Raw genomic sequence first — 18,919 nt, 5'->3', positions numbered from 1 at the left:
TGCTTTTTCACTATTTTATTTTTTCACATAACTTATGTGGCCTATGAGACCAAAGTAAGGTGCAATGTATATATATACACTCGTTGTATACAACACAATAAGCACACAAACATAATTATCAATATATTGTTTACAAAACTTGTTTACAAAAACAAACAAACAAACAAACAATTCTTCTTCTTCTTCTTCTTCTTCTTCTCCTTCTCCTTCTTCTTCTCCTTCTTCTTCTCCTTCTTCTCCTTCTTCTTCTCCTTCTTCTTCTCCTTCTTCTTCTCCTTCTTCTCCTTCTTCTTCTCCTTCTTCTTCTCCTTCTTCTTCTCCTTCTTCTCCTTCTTCTTCTCCTTCTTCTTCTCCTTCTTCTTCTCCTTCTTCTTCTCCTTCTTCTTCTCCTCCTTCTTCTCCTCCTTCTTCTTCTCCTTCTTCTTCTCCTTCTTCTTCTCCTTCTTCTCCTTCTTCTTCTCCTTCTTCTTCTCCTTCTTCTTCTCCTTCTTCTCCTCCTTCTTCTCCTCCTTCTTCTCCTCCTTCTTCTCCTCCTTCTTCTCCTCCTTCTTCTCCTCCTTCTTCTCCTCCTCCTTCTCCTCCTCCTTCTCCTCCTCCTTCTCCTCCTTCTTCTCCTCCTTCTTCTCCTCCTTCTTCTCCTCCTTCTTCTCCTCCTTCTTCTCCTCCTTCTTCTCCTCCTTCTTCTCCTCCTTCTTCTCCTCCTTCTTCTCCTCCTTCTTCTCCTCCTTCTTCTCCTCCTTCTTCTCCTCCTTCTTCTCCTCCTTCTTCTCCTCCTTCTCCTCCTTCTTCTCCTCCTTCTTCTCCTCCTTCTTCTCCTCCTTCTTCTCCTCCTTCTTCTCCTCCTTCTCCTCCTTCTTCTCCTCCTTCTTCTCCTCCTTCTTCTCCTCCTTCTCCTCCTCCTCCTCCTCCTCCTCCTCCTCCTCCTTCTCCTCCTCCTCCTTCTCCTCCTCCTCCTCCTCCTCCTCCTTGTGTGCGAGTGTGTGGCTTATAATTGTTTTGAGTCAGAAGTCGGCAGCTGTCAAAGTGACATATTGTCTCATTAGTCACTACCCCTACCCCTGTCAAAACAATGGGGTCGGATGCTGCTTCCCCTCCTCCATTCTATCTAATTATCTTTCTCCCTCATTCTATATCTTTCAATCTGTCTCTCTTTCTGTCTGCCTATCTCTGTCTCACAGGTACACATAAATACAAGTATACATAGTGTAAATTACCTAGGATAACCCAAGAAATCCAGACAAAGTGCTATACTCTGCTTGAAGATGTGAGTAAACGTGATGACACAGTCTTGTGGCTCTCTCTGAGACAGAGAGCTAGATGGACAGACAGGGAGCTTGACAGACAGACAAATAGACAGACAGAAATGTTTGTGTACCAGCAAAAACAAAGGGAGGCGATGGTCATGTAATATTACCCTCCTTTACGCTCATCAAAGTCAGCTCTTATCAGATGTTATCTCCCCTTATCTTGTCACTGTCATGGGGTGGACTTTTTTTTTTCTTGCTTCAAGGGAACAATATTATTACATCTTCTTCTTCCTCCTCCTCCTCCTCCTCTTCTCCTCCTCCTCCTCCTCCTCCTCCTCCTCTTCCTTCCCTCCTCCTCCTCCTCCTCTTCCTCCCCTCCTCCCCCTCCTCCTCCTCCATTGCTTTTGGTCTCAAACTCCTCCAAATCATGAAATTGATCTTCACTGACACTTCCATCTGTGTTAGAGCATCACTTGGGAAGAGAAGAGTCCCAGATTTGCTGGGGAATCACATATTTCTTACCACTAGACATGCTGACCTCTTCAAGGGGGGCTCCTTGGCGTGGTGAAGAGGCTCTTGGTCTGAGGAATTAGACCTATCGGTCTTCTTCCTCAGACCGAACCTAATTACCCCCCAATCTCCCCTCCCCTATCCCATCCTCCCCATCCTCCCCTTTTTCCTTTCCTCCTCCTCCTCCCCACTCCTCCCTTTTGCCCTTCCTCTTTTTGTCCTTTGGGATTTCTCCCACAGGCACGCTAGTTCCTAGGTAGAGGAAAGGACACCGGGGTCGATCCCATTCCGTTGAGGTTTCTTGGCGGTGGCGTGGTTTGCCGTGGAATCTGGATTGCCTAGGGATGTCCCGATCCCTCTCCGGTATCCCGGAGTAGCTTTGGGTGTCTTTTGGGCGACGGGTGTATCTCTGGAAGCCACCTTTCGGATTCCGGGGGTGGTGGCTGAAGGAGGTATGCTTTGTGGCGGATATCCGGCCGCCCTCTCTTTTGTCCACCGAGGTAGCTTGGCAGATGTGAGGTTGCTATCCCAGATTGCTGGTTTACTGGCATGAAGGGTAGGGTATGGCACGGGTTCCATGCTGCATCTGCGCTACTAGCGGTGTCGAGTCCTCTTGGGCGCGGAGGGAGATTTCTGGCCCTTTCATTCCTCCTAGGAACTATCCCTCCCCGGTCCCCCCTTTTTTTTTCTTTTTTTTATTTTTATTTTCTTTTCTTCTTTCTTTTTTTTTCTTAAAAACAAAAAGAAAGAAGTAACCTAACCATGGCAGCCCTAGTCCATGAACCTGGTACCCCCGGGCCCCTTCTTGATACCGCACCCCGTTCTGACCCCGCCTCGTCTTTGGACCACTCTTCAGACATTCCTCATGCCTCTGTACCTATTGCCGGTGCTGTTTCCTCACCTGCTTCAGGTACTGAGGCCTCGACTGACTCCTTCGATTTACCAGACCTTCGCTCTCCTCTGACTATGCTTCCGGCCTCTCCCTCTACGGTGCGGCAATTTTCAAATCGCCGACCCGTTCCACGTCGGACCAACTCTGGTCCCACGCCTAAACGTCAACGACAATTACCTGCTGATGATACTTCTCCACCTTCACCTTCTCGTTCTTCTCAGAAAAGATCGACACGTCCTTCACTACCTTTCCACGCTCAGTTTCAGACTGAACAGTGGACTAAATTCTTCACTTTACGACCAACTTCCTCTACTGCCTATCTTTCTGACCATAGTATTGGCAAGGCACTCCTACGCCATGTTGGTAAAGATATTTCTTTTCATGCTCTTAAGAGCGGTACGCGCATCATTACCGTACAGAATGCTACCCAGGCTCGTGAGCTCTCTCGTCTTTCCCATATAGATACTGTTCCTGTCACCCTTGAAAAACATCATTCCCTCAATTCTTGTAGTGGTACCGTTATTCTGCCCCATACCATAGTTCAACAAAATTTCCAGACATGTGGCACCGACATTCTAGAACAGCTGGAACTCCAAGATCTCCCAATCCTCAAGGTAGACACTTACGTTCTTCCTGCCCGTGGGCGGAGACGATACCCTAGCAATGTGGCTCGTTTAACTTTTGACAGCCGAGAACTCCCATCCTCAGTTTATATAGCAGGACATCGGTTACAAGTTCGAAAGGTGATCCCTACACCACAACAGTGTAGAAATTGCTGGCGATTTGGCCATCCAGCGAAATATTGCAGATCTATCGCCGAATGCCCAGTCTGTGGTGCCGATGACCATTCTAATACGTCTTGCAATCGATCTCCCTCTTGCCTTAACTGTCATGAGGCTCACCCTTCGTACTCTCGCCGTTGTCAGGTCTATTTAAACGAGCGGGAAATCCGTTACCTCAAAGAGACAGAAGGTCTCCCTTATGCCATGGCAGTTTCTCATCTCCGCCTCCAAGGGAGACTCCCACGTGTTTCTTATTCCCGTGTTTCAAAACGTCCCCCCACTTCTGGTATCCCATCTTCTACACCCACCTCTGTGGTTACCTCTCCCATAATCACTCCTGTATCTAATCCTTTTGCTGTCCTCGGCTCAGACGTCCCTACTTCAACGCCTCAGTCTAATCTCGCTTCTTCGAGTTCTCTCTTACAAGCCTCAGTATCGACGAGACCTCGTACGACACCTCTTCCCAATCGTCCCTCTACTTCTCAAAAGTCAAAAAAAGGTCCGGTAACACCTCCTACCCATCTTCCACCTCCTCATTTTACCCTCCCTGTCTCTGTCCCTAGTTCTTCCCCTCTCACTGGCTCAGTTACAAGTGCAGAGGTTCACCCTCCTCCTCGTAATGTACCTTCCTCCCCTGTTCCCTCCCAAGTTTCTTCCTCTTCTGCTACCTCCCAGGTTCCTGTCTCTTCTGTCCCCTGCCACGCTTCTCCAGTTCCCTCCACCCTTTCGCCCCCCCCTACCTTGGTACAGTCCAATACAGTTCCAATCTTTACTCATCCTCCCCCTACCATTCCCAATATTGTCTCCCATACAACATCTCTGAATTCTGAAACACTTGAAGCAATCTCTGAATATATTGCAGAGACCAAACCATCAATGGACACTGATCCACCTTCCGCTCTTTCTCTCTCCTCTGCTCCATCTGCGCAACTCCTTTCTTCACAGCGCACCGTTCCTTCGCTGCTTGAACATTTTCCACTGCCTCCGCATGTGGACTTTTCTAACCCTCCTAGTCCGTAGGAACCCTTACCTGCGGATTTCAAGTATCTTTATCATTGCCATTCATGGCCTTTTTACAGTGGAATATACGCGGCCTCAGGGGTAATCGGGGTGAGCTTCAGATGTTACTCTCCCAGTTTGCCCCTGTTGGTGTTTGCTTACAGGAACCAAAATTACACTCTGCTGTTATTTCTCACATCTCAGGCTATAATTTATTGTATTCTTCAGATCCTTTTCCTGATGGGACCTTTAATGAAAGTGCCCTTCTTCTCCGCACTGATATTCCGTACCATCAGCTATTTGTTCATACTTCGCTGCATTACACAGCAGCCCGTATCCACTTACATAGGTGGTATACGCTCTGTTCTTTATATCTCTCTCCTTCTCGGGCATTATCTATTCCGGATTTTGCCTTCCTTGTTTCGTCATTACCGCCACCAATTCTGTTACTTGGTGATTTTAATGCCCACCATTTCCTCTGGGGAGGGTCTCACTGTGATTCCCGTGGAATTCAGTTAGAGGCTTTTCTTGCCACCCACCCCCTCCATGTTTTAAATACAGGTACTCACACCCATTTTGATCCTCGGACTCATACTCTCTCTTGCATCGATCTCTCAGTTTGCTCTTCCTCCGCCGCATTAGACTTTACTTGGTCTGTTCTCCCGGACTTACATGACAGTGATCATTTCCCAATCATTCTTACTTCCCCTTCATATTCGCCACCTCTTCGCACCCCACGCTGGCAATTTAATCGGGCAAATTGGAACCTTTACTCACACCTGACTGTTTTTAAAGAGGTTCCTTCTTCGTCCTCCATCGATGAGCTTTTACACCTCTTCTCATCCTCCGTTTTCACCGCAGCTTCTCATTCTATACCCCAAACTTCGAGCAGGCATTCTCAGAAATGCGTGCCTTGGTGGTCTCCTGCTTGTGCTCGTGCAGTACGTTTGAAACGCGCTGCATGGGGCAGGTACCGGTACAATAGAACCACAGAGCGACTCCTTGATTTTAAACAGAAGCGTGCGATCGCTCGCCGTGTCATCCGTGACGCTAAACGCACTTGCTGGCGAGATTATGTCTCCACCATCACCTCTGCTTCCTCTATGAGTGCAGTCTGGAAAAAAGTACGAAAACTGAGTGGTAAATATTCTCCTGACCCGGCTCCTGTTCTGCGGGTTGCCGGTGTTGATATAGCAAACCCACTAGATGTTGCCAATGAAATTGGCAATCATCTGGTCCGTATTTCTCAGGGACTCCATCTATGCCCCTCATTTCTTTCCTCAAAGTCTGCCAGAGAGTTAGCACCCTTGGACTTTTCTTCTCTCAGAGAAGAACAGTATAATGTGCCTTTTACACTTCAAGAACTGGAGGCAACACTCTCAGCTTGTCGATCATCGGCAGCTGGGCCCGACGACATTCATATTCGTATGCTACAACATTTACATCAGTCAGCCCTTGCAGTCCTATTACGCCTTTACAATCTTATTTGGTCACAAGGAGTTCTTCCACAGCTGTGGAAATCCGCCATTGTTCTCCCTTTCCGCAAACCAGGCACTACGGGACATGAAACCTCCCACTATCGTCCCATTGCTCTTACCAGTGCAGTTTGCAAAGTAATGGAACGTCTAGTAAATAGACGTTTAGTGTGGTATTTAGAGACACACAACAGTCTCTCCACTCGTCAATATGGCTTTCGTAAGGGACGTTCTACCATAGACCCCTTACTGCGCTTGGATACGTATGTTCGTAATGCCTTTGCGAATAACCACTCAGTTATTGCCATATTTTTTGATCTTGAGAAGGCATATGACACAACTTGGAGGTATAATATTTTAGCCCAAGCCCACTCCTTAGGCCTTCGAGGCAATCTACCATCCTTCCTTAAGAACTTTTTAACTGACAGGCATTTCCGTGTTCGGGTTAATAATGTGCTCTCCCCGGACTTTATCCAAGCTGAAGGTGTCCCCCAGGGATGTGTTCTGAGCACAACACTTTTTCTCCTTGCTATTAATGATTTGGCCTCTAGTCTTCCATCAAATATTTGGTCATCACTCTATGTTGATGACTTCGCTATTGCCTGTGCAGGCGCTGACTGTCACCTCCTTACAGTTTCTCTCCAGCATGCAGTCGACCGTGTTTCCAATTGGGCCACCACACATGGGTTTAAATTTTCCAGCACTAAAACCCACCAAATCACTTTCACTAGACGCTCTGTCATCTCTGATCATCCTTTGTACCTCTATGGCTCACGTATCCCTGAACGTGATACAGTCAAGTTTCTGGGCCTCCTCTTTGATCGTAGGTTATCCTGGAAACCTCACATTACCTCTCTGAAGGCAACTTGTCACAGCCGGCTGAACCTTCTTAAAACCCTTGCTCATCTTTCGTGGGGAGCTGATCGTCGAACCCTCCTTCACCTACATTCCACCCTTATTTTATCGAAACTTGATTATGGTGACCAGATCTATTCAGCGGCATCTCCTGCTACTCTCTCTAGCCTTAACCCCATTCATCACCAAGGATTACGTTTATGCCTTGGTGCTTTTCGCTCTTCCCCTGTCGAAAGCCTCTATGCAGAAGCGAACGTTCCATCCTTATCCGATCGCCGTGATGCCCATTGCTTGCGCTACTATGTACGCTCTCATGATCTCCGCAATCCTTCCATTTATAGAATGGTCACTGATATTAGTAGACATTCTTTATTTGTTCGCCGCCCCTGCTTACTCCGTCCCTTCTCTCTTCGCCTTCATTCGCTCTTGTCTTCTCTTCAACTACCACCTTTCTATGTACATGTAGCATCTCACTTTTCCCTACCCCCCTGGGAAGTTCCAGCTGTTCGAGTCTGTTCTTTCTCCCTCCCTTGCTCGAAAGCCCAACTGTCTACGGTCGCTTCCCGCTCTCTTTTTCTTGACCACTTTCACTCTCATTCTCATGCCATTGCTGTGTACACAGATGGCTCTAGGTCTTCTGACGGCGTAGGATTCGCAGCAGTGTTTCCGTACAGCGTCGTACAAGGGCATTTACTATCTTCAGCTAGTATTTTTACTGCTGAATTATATGCCATCCTTACAGCACTTATCCGTATTGCATCTATGCCTGTGTCATCATTTGTGGTTGTCTCAGACTCCCTTAGTGCTTTACAGGCTATACAAAAATTTGATACACCTCACCCCTTAGTCCTCCGTATCCAACTTTGGCTACGCCGCATCTTTACTAAGCATAAAGATATTGTTTTTTGTTGGGTCCCTGGTCATGTTGACGTACAGGGCAATGAACAGGCAGACACTGCTGCGCGGTCAGCAGTACATGACCTACCAGTTTCTTATAGAGGTATTCCATGTACGGACTATTTTGCTGTAATATCTTCCCACCTTCACACCCGTTGGCAACAACGTTGGTCTACTATGCTCGGCAACAAACTTCAGTCTATTAAACCGAGTATAGGTTACTGGCCGTCTTCTTATCACCAGTGTCGAGGTTGGGAGACTACTCTCTCCCGTCTTCGCATTGGCCATACTCGTCTTACTCATGGATATCTCATGGAGAGGCGTCTTGCTCCTCTCTGTGAGAATTGCCAAGCTCCATTATCAGTCAGCCACATTCTGTTGGACTGCCCACTTTATCAACGAGCACGCAGAATTTACCTCTGTCGTCGTCTTCGCCCCGCTGCTCTCTCTTTACCTTCCCTTCTCGCTGATGGACCCACCTTTCATCCGGACTCTCTCATTGACTTTTTGACAACGACTGACTTACTCCACAAATTTTGATACGTTCAGCCCTTTCTACTTGTATCTCTTGCTACCCTCTACCCCCGTACTATCCCCTGCCCCGCTGTTTTCTGTAACCTGCTGATCATCCCCCCTCCCTTCTGCCATCCAATTCCCTTGCTTCCTTCCCTACCCTGCAGCGCTGTATAGCCCTTGTGGCTTAGCGCTTCTTTTTGATTATAATAATAATAATAATAGACATGCTGAAAAATGACAACTGAAATGGCATTCCCACAATGCACCACTGGCTCCCCGATTTTTTTTATATGGTGCACACTGACCATGGAGACCCATTCTCTCACATGTGGGCCTAGCAGCTTTCTCCTGCTTGATTTGAAGCTGCTAGAATTTATGCGTATAAATACGTCAGAAACATTGGCTCGTAAGACGTATTTATACGTTGGAAACAGTCAAAGGGTTAATGAATCTGTGCCTATCAAGATGGCTACGAATTGCTTCGGCAATTATTGATTCCATAAATTTTCCCACTATGAAGGTAAGGCTTATTAGTCTAGTTCGAAGCCTAGGACCTGTCACCTGCCATGTAAATAGGTATTACATTCGCCATTTTCCACTTATCAGGCAGTATGCCAGTTTGTAGTGATATGTTAAAAAGATTAGCCAAAGGTATGCTAAGTGCCTCTTTACATTCCTTTAACACCCTTGCAAACAGTTCATCAGGACCTGGGGAGTTAGGTTTTAGTTTCTCTATTTGTCTGAGGACCATGTCACTAGTTACCGCAATTGTGCATAGTGTATCATCCTGTTCTACGTAATCTATTATTTCAGGAATAAGGGGTGTTAATGTTGCAGTTTAAAAACTATAGTGTAAAGCACCTTTCTGGCAAGACAGTGATGGAGTGAATGATGATGAAAGTTTTTCTTTTTCGGGCCACCCTGCCTTGGTGGGAATCGGCCAGTGTGATAATAAAAAAATAAATAATAATCTAGTATTTTCCTGGGTGAAAACTGAGAGGAAGTAGGTATTGAGAATTTCACACTCATCCTTATCACTGTTGATCTGACCAGAGTTACTCTTAAGTGGGCCAATCTTGTCCCTAATCTTACTTCTGTATACCTGAAAGAACCCTTTTGGGTTATTCTTTGAATCTCTTGTAACCTTAGCCTCATAATCCCTTTTTGCTTTTCTTATTCCTTTCTTTATTTCTCTTTAATTGAATATATTGATTTCTTAACTGCCCATCCCCTCTTTTGATACACCTATATATGCCTCTCTTTTGACCAGTGAGATGTTTTAATCTATTGTTCATCCATTTGGGATCATTTTTATTAGATCTAATTTCCCTACTTGGAACAAAAGTTGTCTGGGCAACTAGAACTATGCTCTGAAAAATGTCATATTGGCAACCAAGATCACCTACCTGACCCATAGTCAGGACATCCCAATTTATCCCACCCAGGTAATTTTTCAGTCCCATGAAGTCGGCCAAGCAAAAATCTGGGACAGATTTGATTGCAGTTATCTGGGTAATTCCATGATACTATATTGAAACCGAGTGATTTATGATCACTTTCCCCAAGCTTATCATAAGCCTGAAGATTATTAATTAGTGAATCTTTGTTGGCAAGAACCAAGTCAAGCAGATTGTTTCCTCTAGTTGGTTCTGTCACAACCTGTTCTAAAAAGCAATCCTGAACCGTATCAAGAAATTCACTAGACTCAAGATTTCCTGTCATATTGTTCCAATCAATTTGTCTGAATTTGAAATCTCCCATTATCACAATATTTTCATATCTAGATGCCTTTTGAATTTCATCCCATAACAGCTTATTGCACTCCCTATCAAGGTTTGGGCACCTATAAATCACACCCAGAATTATTTTGTCATGTCCCTCGAGAAACTGTAGCCAAACAGATTCTGTGTTCAATGTTTCTAATCTTATATCATGTCTAAGACAACAATTTAAATTTTCTGATATCGCCACTCCACCACCCTTCTTGTTGACCCTATCAGTGTGGAATAGTTTATAACTGCATGTTGCATTCAGAAGGCATTTCTCTATCTTTCAGGTTGAACCAGGTCTGTTATACCAATAATGTCTATATTACCTACACTTGCAAGTAATCTTAACTCATCTATCTTATTTCTTAGACTCCTACTATTTGTATAGTAAACCTTAAGGGAGCTAGCCTCTTGTTGCCCTCTACTCTCTCTCTGTTTGTTCTATGGCAAGTTTATTTTGAATATTGTCCTTTTTTATACATATCCCTGAGGTATCCTGGTAATAACTGCTGATTTTAATCCTAATGCTGCAGCCTGATTGTTTACCACAAACACCCGTTCCTCTATAATCTATCAGTTTAAATTCCTAGACAAGTCATCAGTTACCCTCTCAATCGAATTGGCTAATGCAACCACTCCATCCCCAGAGAGATGAACCCCATCCCTTGCATACACATCATGTTTGCCAAAGAATAGGTCCCAGTTATCAATGAATGGGATTGCAAGTTCCTTGCAGTACCTGTCTAGCCAGCAATTTATACCAATTGCCCTAGACATCCATTCATTTCCCACTCCCTTTCTAGGCAAGATGCTACATATGACTGGGATCCCTCCCTTAGACCTAACTACTTCTATGGCTGACCTGTGCTAAGATAATGGGCAGATAATGGGCTTGTTCCCATTACCTGCCATATTATCCAACCTGCTGACTGTCACCAGCTCCAGGAAGGCACACTGTCTGACCTTTCTGTGTGTTACATAATGCTCGGTCCATATATCTTACCAGAGAATTGCCTACTATTAAAATATTCTTACCTTGATTAGCAGGGGAGTCAGTGGTACCTTCAACCTCACTAACCACTGAAGTACACTCGTCTTGGAGAACAGAGAATCGATTTGCTACTTTCACACCTTCTCTATTAACTCTCCTCATCTTCCTGAACTGTGAACCACTTCCCACTTAAAGTGGCTGCCACTTTCACTGCTGGTGACCATTCTTTCCTTACCAGCTAAATCCTCCTCACACTCCCAAACTCATCTATGCAAAGCTTCAGCCTCCGATTTGCCTCCTGAAGAAGGAGAATCTCCTTCTTCAACACTTGAACCTGAGATTCTAAAACACTACAACAAGCCATGATGCTTAGTAACAGCCCATGCTAACTCCCAAGAGCTTTGGCAGGTATGACCACACGTGACCACTGACCTGAATTGTTGCCTTTTGTGTTCTGCTGGTAGCATTAAAAATATTTAATATTTTCTGATCTTAAATTTACCATATTTTCTTAAAAATTTCAGGGACTAAAAGAGATGCTTGTAGAAGCAGCTGAAACATTCATTACGAAAGAAGAAGAGTGTTTAAAATTGGAAAAGCAGCTGGAGATAAGTGAGCAGAATTCTACTAAGCAGGCAAGTTTTATAAATGTTAAATTATTTGTTAGCAGAGTCATTACTAGACAAAATTTACTAACTTGTAACTAACTATGAGTTTATGATTGTGATGGGGGTGATCTCGAGTGCTTGGAACTGTCCTGCAGATTTTTAGAGAAATTGGCTCTAAAGTTATTTAAATTTAAGAAATCTTTAAAGTGATAAATGTTTAGGTAATCTCTAACCAGCTTTAAAAAATAGCATTGTATGAAATGTGGCAAATTTGGAGATGCTGTTGTAATTTTCTATTTGTAGTCTCAGGCTCAGAGCTAAGCTTGTGATGAAGTCTATGAAACGAGGTGAATCCCTGAATCGTTGAAGGACAAACAATAATAGAAATGAGTGTTGACTTGTCTACAAAGAAGCAAATGTGTACACAGAAAAAAAAAATATAAATATATACACCTACCATCCGACTTATGACCTGCTCGACAAACGTCCACTCGACTTATGACCTGCTCGACAAACGTCCACTCGACTTATGACCGTACATCTAGCAGCTGGGCTGGGCTGGCTGATACGTACCACTGTACAATATTTGACGATCCTCGCGGCGGCAATGCGCCATGCAGGCAGCATCAGTTTGAGTTACCCTGCCCTATCAGCAGCATCATACTGTATGAACTGTACTAACTGGACAGTAAATTTTACCATGGTCCCTAAGAGGAAGTATGAATTTTGCACTGGAGATTGTGGCAAGAAGGCAAGAAAGGCTCTTACTCTCAAATTCTGTTTTCATTGTTGTGCACAAATCTGTATCTGTCTGCCTGTATATCTGTCTGTGTCTGTCTTTGTCTTCCTGTGTCTTTGTCTACCTGTGTGTCTGTCTTTGTCTGCTTGTCTGTCTCAGAGCCACTCATGAACCAACAGGCATTACATGCAAAGCAGAGTTGTCACATCTTCAATATGATGCTAATATCACCCTGCCTCGGTGGGAGACGGCCGACTTGTTGAAAAAAAAAAAAAAAAAAAAAAAATCACTATACAGCTTATTTATCTGTCACAATTCATCTAATATGACATAATAAACAATATAAATAACATAAATCCTGATATACACTCTAGAAAGAATAAAATATGAACCTAACTACTTTGAACTCCACATTTTGCACCAGTGCTGGTGTGCAGGTACACATTAAAATCATTAAGAGTGTGTTATTGGTCTTGAAGATGCCATATTAATAATAATAATACAATAATCACACTGTGGTGCATTAAATGTGTGTAAAACGTTAATATAGACATTTTGCTTAATCTATCTATGATTTTTTCAAAATTATGTAATAAACATGCTATGTAACATATAAATTAACATAAATATGAGATGTTTTTCCAGTCGGCTTGACAGAGTGAACAAAAACCATTCGTGTCTGGGCTGCTAACAACAACAGCAGCAGCAGCAGCAGCAACTAGTTTGTTTACAAAACTCGCGAACCTTCTACACTCATTCTCTCTCTCGTTTATTCATTTAATCATGTTTACTCGCCTCTCACTCTACATAAAGACTACAGATATTTTAAAGGAAGTAATGAGTAAGCACTATATTATATTATAGTTTAATAATATTATTATTATTAATAGTACATACGTGTGTAGTAGGTTGGTAGACAGCAGCCACCCAGGGAGGTACTACCTTTCTGCCAAGCGAGTGTAAAACGAAAGTCTGTAATTGTTTTACATGATGGTAGCATTGCTGGTGTCTTTTGTCTGTCTAATAAATATGCAAGATTACAGGTACTTCTTGCTACTTCTACTTACACTTAGGTCATACTAAACATGCATGTACATGTTTATTTATACACACTCATCTGAGTTTTCTTTGATTTTATCTTAGGTCTTGTTCTAATTACTTTTCCTTTCATATCCATGGGGAAGTGGAATAAGAATCTTTCCCCTTTAAGTCATGCGTGTTGTAAAAGTCAACTAAAATGCTGGGAACAATGGGCTAGTAGTCCCTTTTCCTGTAATAATTACTAAAAAGAATAAGAAGAAGAAAATTGTCAAAGTGGAAAGTCTGAATGTGCGTGGATGTTGTGCGAATGATAAGAAAGAGATGATTGTGGATGTTATGAATGAGAAGAAGCTGAATATCCTGGCTTTAAGTGAAACAAAGCTGAAGGGGGTGGGTGAGTTTCAGTGGAGAGGAATAAATGGGATTAGGTCAGGGGTTTCTAGTAGAGTTAGAGCTAAAGGAGGAGTAGCAATAATGTTGAAGGATAAGCTATGGCAGGAAAAGAGGGACTATAAATGTATTAATTCAAGGATTGTGGAGTAAAATAAAGGTTGGATGTGAGAAGTGGGTTATAGTAAGTGTATATGCATCTGGGAAAGAGAGAAGTACAGTGGACCCTCAACCAACGATGGCATCGATTAACGATAAATGCGACCAGCGATACATTTTAACGCAAAAATTTTGCCTCGACTAGCGCTAAAAAACTCAACCAACACTATTCGTTCCGTCTGAGACGCGTCCACTTCTGGCCAGTGTTTACAAGCCAGCCAGTCACCGCGGTCGCTTCTAATCATCAATCGGAACATTTCATATTATCACAGCCTTTTAGTGATTGCACCTGCAAAATAAGTTGCCATGGGCCCCAAGAAAGCTTCTAGTGCCAACTCTACAGCAAACAGGGTGAGAATTATGGATATGAAGAAAGAGACCATTGCTAAGTATGAAAGTGGAGTGCGTGTCTCCGAGCTGACCAAGTTGTACACAAAACCCCAATCAACCGTCGCTACTATTGTGGCCAAGAAAACGGCAATCAAGGAAGCTGTTCTTGTTAAAGGTGCAACTATGTTTTCAAAACTGAGATCGCAAGTGATAGAAGATGTTGAGAGACTTATTGGTGTGGATAAACGAAAAACAGATAGCAGGAGATATTTCTTATGGGGAAAATTAACTCGACTAATGATAATTTCGATTAACGATGAGCTTTCGGGAACGGATTAATATCGCTGGTCGAGGGTCCACTGGATAGAGGAGAGAGAGAGATTTTGGGAAATGTTGAATAATTGCTTGGGGAGTTTTGAACCAAGTGTGAGAGTACTTGTGGTTGGGGATTTTAATGCTAAAGTGGGAAAAAAAATGTTGTGGAGGGAGTAGTAGGTAAATTTGGGGTGCCATGGGTAAATGAAAATGGTGAGCCTTTAATTGAGCTGTGTGTAGGAAGAGGATGGTAATAAGTAATACATATTTTATGAAAAAAAGGATAAATAAATATACAAGGTATGATGTAGCAAGTAATGAAAGTAGTTTGTTAGATTATGTATTGGTGGATAAAAGGTTGATGGGTAGGCTCCAGGATGTACATGTTTATAGAGGGGCAACTGTTATATTGGATCATTATCTAGTTGTAGCTACAGTTAGAGTAAGAGATAGTTGGGATAAGAGGACAATGGCAACAAGAAGAGGGAGGTGAAAGTGTATAAACTAAGGGAGGAGGAAGTTCGGGTGAAATACAGTGGACCCTCAACCAGCGATATTAATCCGTTCCTGAGAGCTCTTCGTTAGTCAAAATTATCGTTAGTCAAGTTAATTTTCCCCGCAAGAAATAATGGAAATGAAATTAATCCGTGCAAGACACCCAAAAGTATTGAAAAAAAAAAAATTTTACCACGTGAAATATTAATTTTAATAAACACAAACTGAAGATTACATGCACAGTTACATGACACTTACCTTTATTGAAGATCTGGTGATGATTGATGGGATGGGAGGAGGGGAGAGGTGTTAGTGTTTAGAAGGGGAATCCCCTTCCATTAGCACTTGAGGCAGCAAGTCTTTTTCTGGGGTTACTTCCCTTGTTCTTTTAATGCCACTAGGACCAGCTTCAGAGTCACTGGACTTCTGTTGCACAACATATCTGTCCATAGAGGCCTGTACCTCTCGTTCCTTTATCCTAAAGTGTTTCACAACATTGTCAGTGTAATAGTCACCAGCACGGCTTGCAATAGCTGTGTGAGGGTGATTTTCATCAAAAAAAGGTTTGCACTTTAAGCCACATTGCACACATTTCCTTAATCTTTGAAGTAGGCAACTTCGTCAATTTCTCTCTCCCCTCCTCCGGAGCAGTTTCCTCAGGTGTGGCCTCTTACTGTTGAAGGTGATCTAGCAGCTTATCAGTGGTTTGTTCTTCATTGTCCTCCTCCACCAACTCTTCCACATCCTCCCCACTAACCTCATCAATATGAGCACTAGTTCCAGGCATTTTTTCCTGTTCACCTGGGTGTTAGTCAACTGTTGTGGTTTGCATCCTGGGGGACAAGATTAAGGACCCCCAATGGAAATAAGTTAGACAGTCCTCGATGATGCACTGACTTTCTTGGGTTATCCTGGGTGGCTAACCCTTCGGGGTTAATCGTTTCTCGGTAATTGTTTCACGTTAAGCCACACCAACAACACATTCTCCACATCTTCAAGTAATACAGCTGATGGTGGTGCAGCAACAACAACAGCTGACTGTGGTGCAGCAGCAGCTGCACCTTTGGCAAGAACAGCTTCCTTGATTGACATTTTCTTACCCACAATAGTAGCGATGGTTGATGGGGGTTTATTATACAACCTGACCAGCTCAGAGACACGCACTCCACTTTCATACTTAGCAATGATCTCTTTCTTCATCTCCAGAGTAATTCTCACCCTTTTTGCTGTAGGGTTGGCATTAGAAGCTTTCTTGGGGCCTATGGTGACTTATTTTGCAGGTGCAATCACTACAAAGGCTGTGATAATATGAAATGTTCCAGTTGTTGTATGTTTGGAAGCGACCGTGGTGGCTGGCTGGCTTGTGAACACTGGCACCGAAGGGACAAGTGAGTCGCGCTCAGGCCAAAGTGGACGCGTATGGTACGGAACGAATAGCGCTGGTCGGGTTTTTAAGCGATAGTCGAGGCAAAATTTTTGCGTTAAAATGTATCGCTAGTCAGATTTATCGTTAATCGATGCCATCGCTGGTTAAGGGTCCACTGTATAAGCAACTATTGGCAGAAAGGTGGGCTGGTGCAGGTATGAGTAGTAGAGGGGGGGTTGAAGAGGGTTGAAATATTTTTAAAAATGCAGTATTAGAATGTGGGGCAGAAGTTTGTGGTTATAGGAGGGTGGGTGCAGGAGGAAAGAGGAGTGATTGGTGGAATGATGAAGTAAAAGGTGTGATAAAAGAGAAAAGGGAAGCTGATGAGAGGTATTTACAAACCATAAGTGTTATAAGAAGAGTAGAGTATATGGAGAGTAAAAGAAAGGTGAAGAGAGTGGTAAGAGTGTGCAGAAGGAGAGCGGATGATAGTGGGAGAGGGACTGTCAAGGAATTTTAATGAAAATAAGAAAAAATTTTGGAGTGAGTTAAACAAGTTAAGAAAGCCAAGGGAACAAATGGATTTGTCAGTTAAAAAAAGAGTAGGGGAGTTAGTAGATGGGGAGATGGAGGTTTTCGGTAGATGGCGAGAATACTTTGAGGAACTTTTAAATGTCGACGAAGAAAGGGAGGCGGTAATTTCATGCACTGGCCAGGGAGGTATATCATCTTTTGGGAGTGAAGAAGAGCAGGATGCGAGTGTGGGGGAGGTGCGTGAGGCATTACGTAGAATGAAAGGGGGTAAAGCAGCTGGAACTGATGGGATCATGACAGAAATGTTAAAAGCAGGGGGGACATAGTGTTGGAGTGGTTGGTATTTTTGTTCAATAAATGTATGAAAGAGAGGAAGGTACCTAGGGATTGGCGGAGAGCGTGTATAGTCCCTTTATATAAAGGGAAGGGGGACAAAAGAGATTGTAAAAATTCTGGAGGAATAAGTTTACTGAGTATACCAGGAAAAGTGTACGGTAGGGTTATTATTGAAAGAATTAGAGGCAAGACAGAATGTAGAATTGCGGATGAGCAAGGAGGTTTTAGAGTGGGTAGGGGAGGTGTAGATCAAGTGTTTACATTGAAGCATATATGTGACCAGTATTTAGATAAAGTTAGGGAAGTTTTTATTGCATTTATGAATTTAGAAAAGGCATTTGGTAGTGGGTAGGGTAGCAATGTGGCAGATGTTTTAAGTATATGGAATAGGTGGTAAGTTGCTAAATGCTGTAAAGAGCTTTTATGAGGATAGTGAGGCTCAGGTTACGGTGTGTAGAAGAGGGGGAGACTACTTCCCGGTAAAAGTAGATCTTAGACAGGGATGTGTAATGTCACCATGGTGGTTTAATATATTTATAGATGGGTTTGTAAAAGATGTAAATGCTAGGGTGCTCGGGAGAGGGGTGGGATTAAATTATTGGGAATTAAATACGAAATGGGAAGTGAGTTACTTTTTGCTGATGATGCTGTGATGGGAGATTCTAAAGAAAAATTGCAAAGGTTAGTGGATAAATTTGGGAGTGTGTGTAAAGGTAGAAAGTTGAAAGTGAACATAGAAAAGAGTAAGGTGATGAGAGTATCAAATGATTTAGATAAAGAAAAATTTGATATCAAATTGGGGACTAGTAGTATGGAAGAAGTGAATGTTTTCAAATATTTGGGAGTTGACGTGTCAGTGGATGGATTTATGAAGGATGAGGTTAATCATAGAATTGATTAAGGAAAAAATGTGAGCTGTGCATTGAGGTGTATGTAGAGGCAAAAAATTTTATCTATGGAGGCAAAGAAGGGAATGTATGAAAGTATAGTAGTACCAACACTCTTATATGGGTGTGAAGCTTGGGTTGTAAATGCTGCAGCGCGGAGGCAGTGGAGATGTCCTGTCTAAGGGCAATGTATGGTGTAAATATTATGCTGAAAATTAGGAGAAGGTGTGGAGTTATAAGTATTAGTCAGAGGGTTGAAATGGGGTTGTTGAGGTGGTTTGGTCGTTTAGAGAGAATGGATCAAAGTAGAATGACATGGAGAGCGTATGACTCTTTAGGGGAATGAAGGCGGGGTAGGTTTTGTCCTCGAAAGGGTTGGAGGGAAGGGTAAAGGAGGTTTTGTGGGCGAGGGGATTGGACTTCCGGCATGCGTGCATCAGCGTGTTAGATAGGAGTGAATGGAGATGAATGGTATTTGGGACCTGACGAGCTGTTGGAGTGTGAGCAGGGTAATATTTAGTGAATGGATTCAGGGAAACCGGTTATTTCATATAGCCGGACTTGAGTCCTGGAAATGGGAAGTACAATGCCTGCACTTTAAAGGAGGGGTTTGGGATATTGGCAGTTTGGAGGGATATGTTGTGTATTTTTATTCGTATATACTTCTAAACTGTTGTATTCTTGGCACCTCTGCAAAAAGTGATTATGTGTGAGTGAGGTGAAACATCAAGAGACCTCCAAACACGTATTTCAGAACACCAATATGCAAGCAGGACTGACGATACA

At 43.2% G+C, this 18,919-nt stretch overlaps 1 protein-coding gene across 4 annotated transcripts in view; it reads left to right on the top strand.

Annotated features, from left to right (window-relative positions):
- Window positions 1-18,919, top strand: part of LOC128694842 (kinesin-like protein KIF20B) — a 276,960-nt gene that overhangs the window by 124,929 nt on the left and 133,112 nt on the right. For all 4 annotated transcript variants that reach the window (XM_070094293.1, XM_070094292.1, XM_053785169.2 and 1 more), the window contains exon 18: window positions 11,458-11,568. In XM_070094293.1, the coding sequence (XP_069950394.1) occupies window positions 11,458-11,568 (111 nt within the window). The remainder of the gene's footprint in view (window positions 1-11,457; window positions 11,569-18,919) is intronic.

Source organism: Cherax quadricarinatus, chromosome 45 (assembly GCF_038502225.1).
Source record: "Cherax quadricarinatus isolate ZL_2023a chromosome 45, ASM3850222v1, whole genome shotgun sequence".
NCBI classification, from domain to species: Eukaryota; Metazoa; Arthropoda; class Malacostraca; order Decapoda; family Parastacidae; genus Cherax; species Cherax quadricarinatus.
Note: the sequence above shows the minus strand (reverse complement) of the source record. Positions and strands in the feature narration are given on the sequence as shown.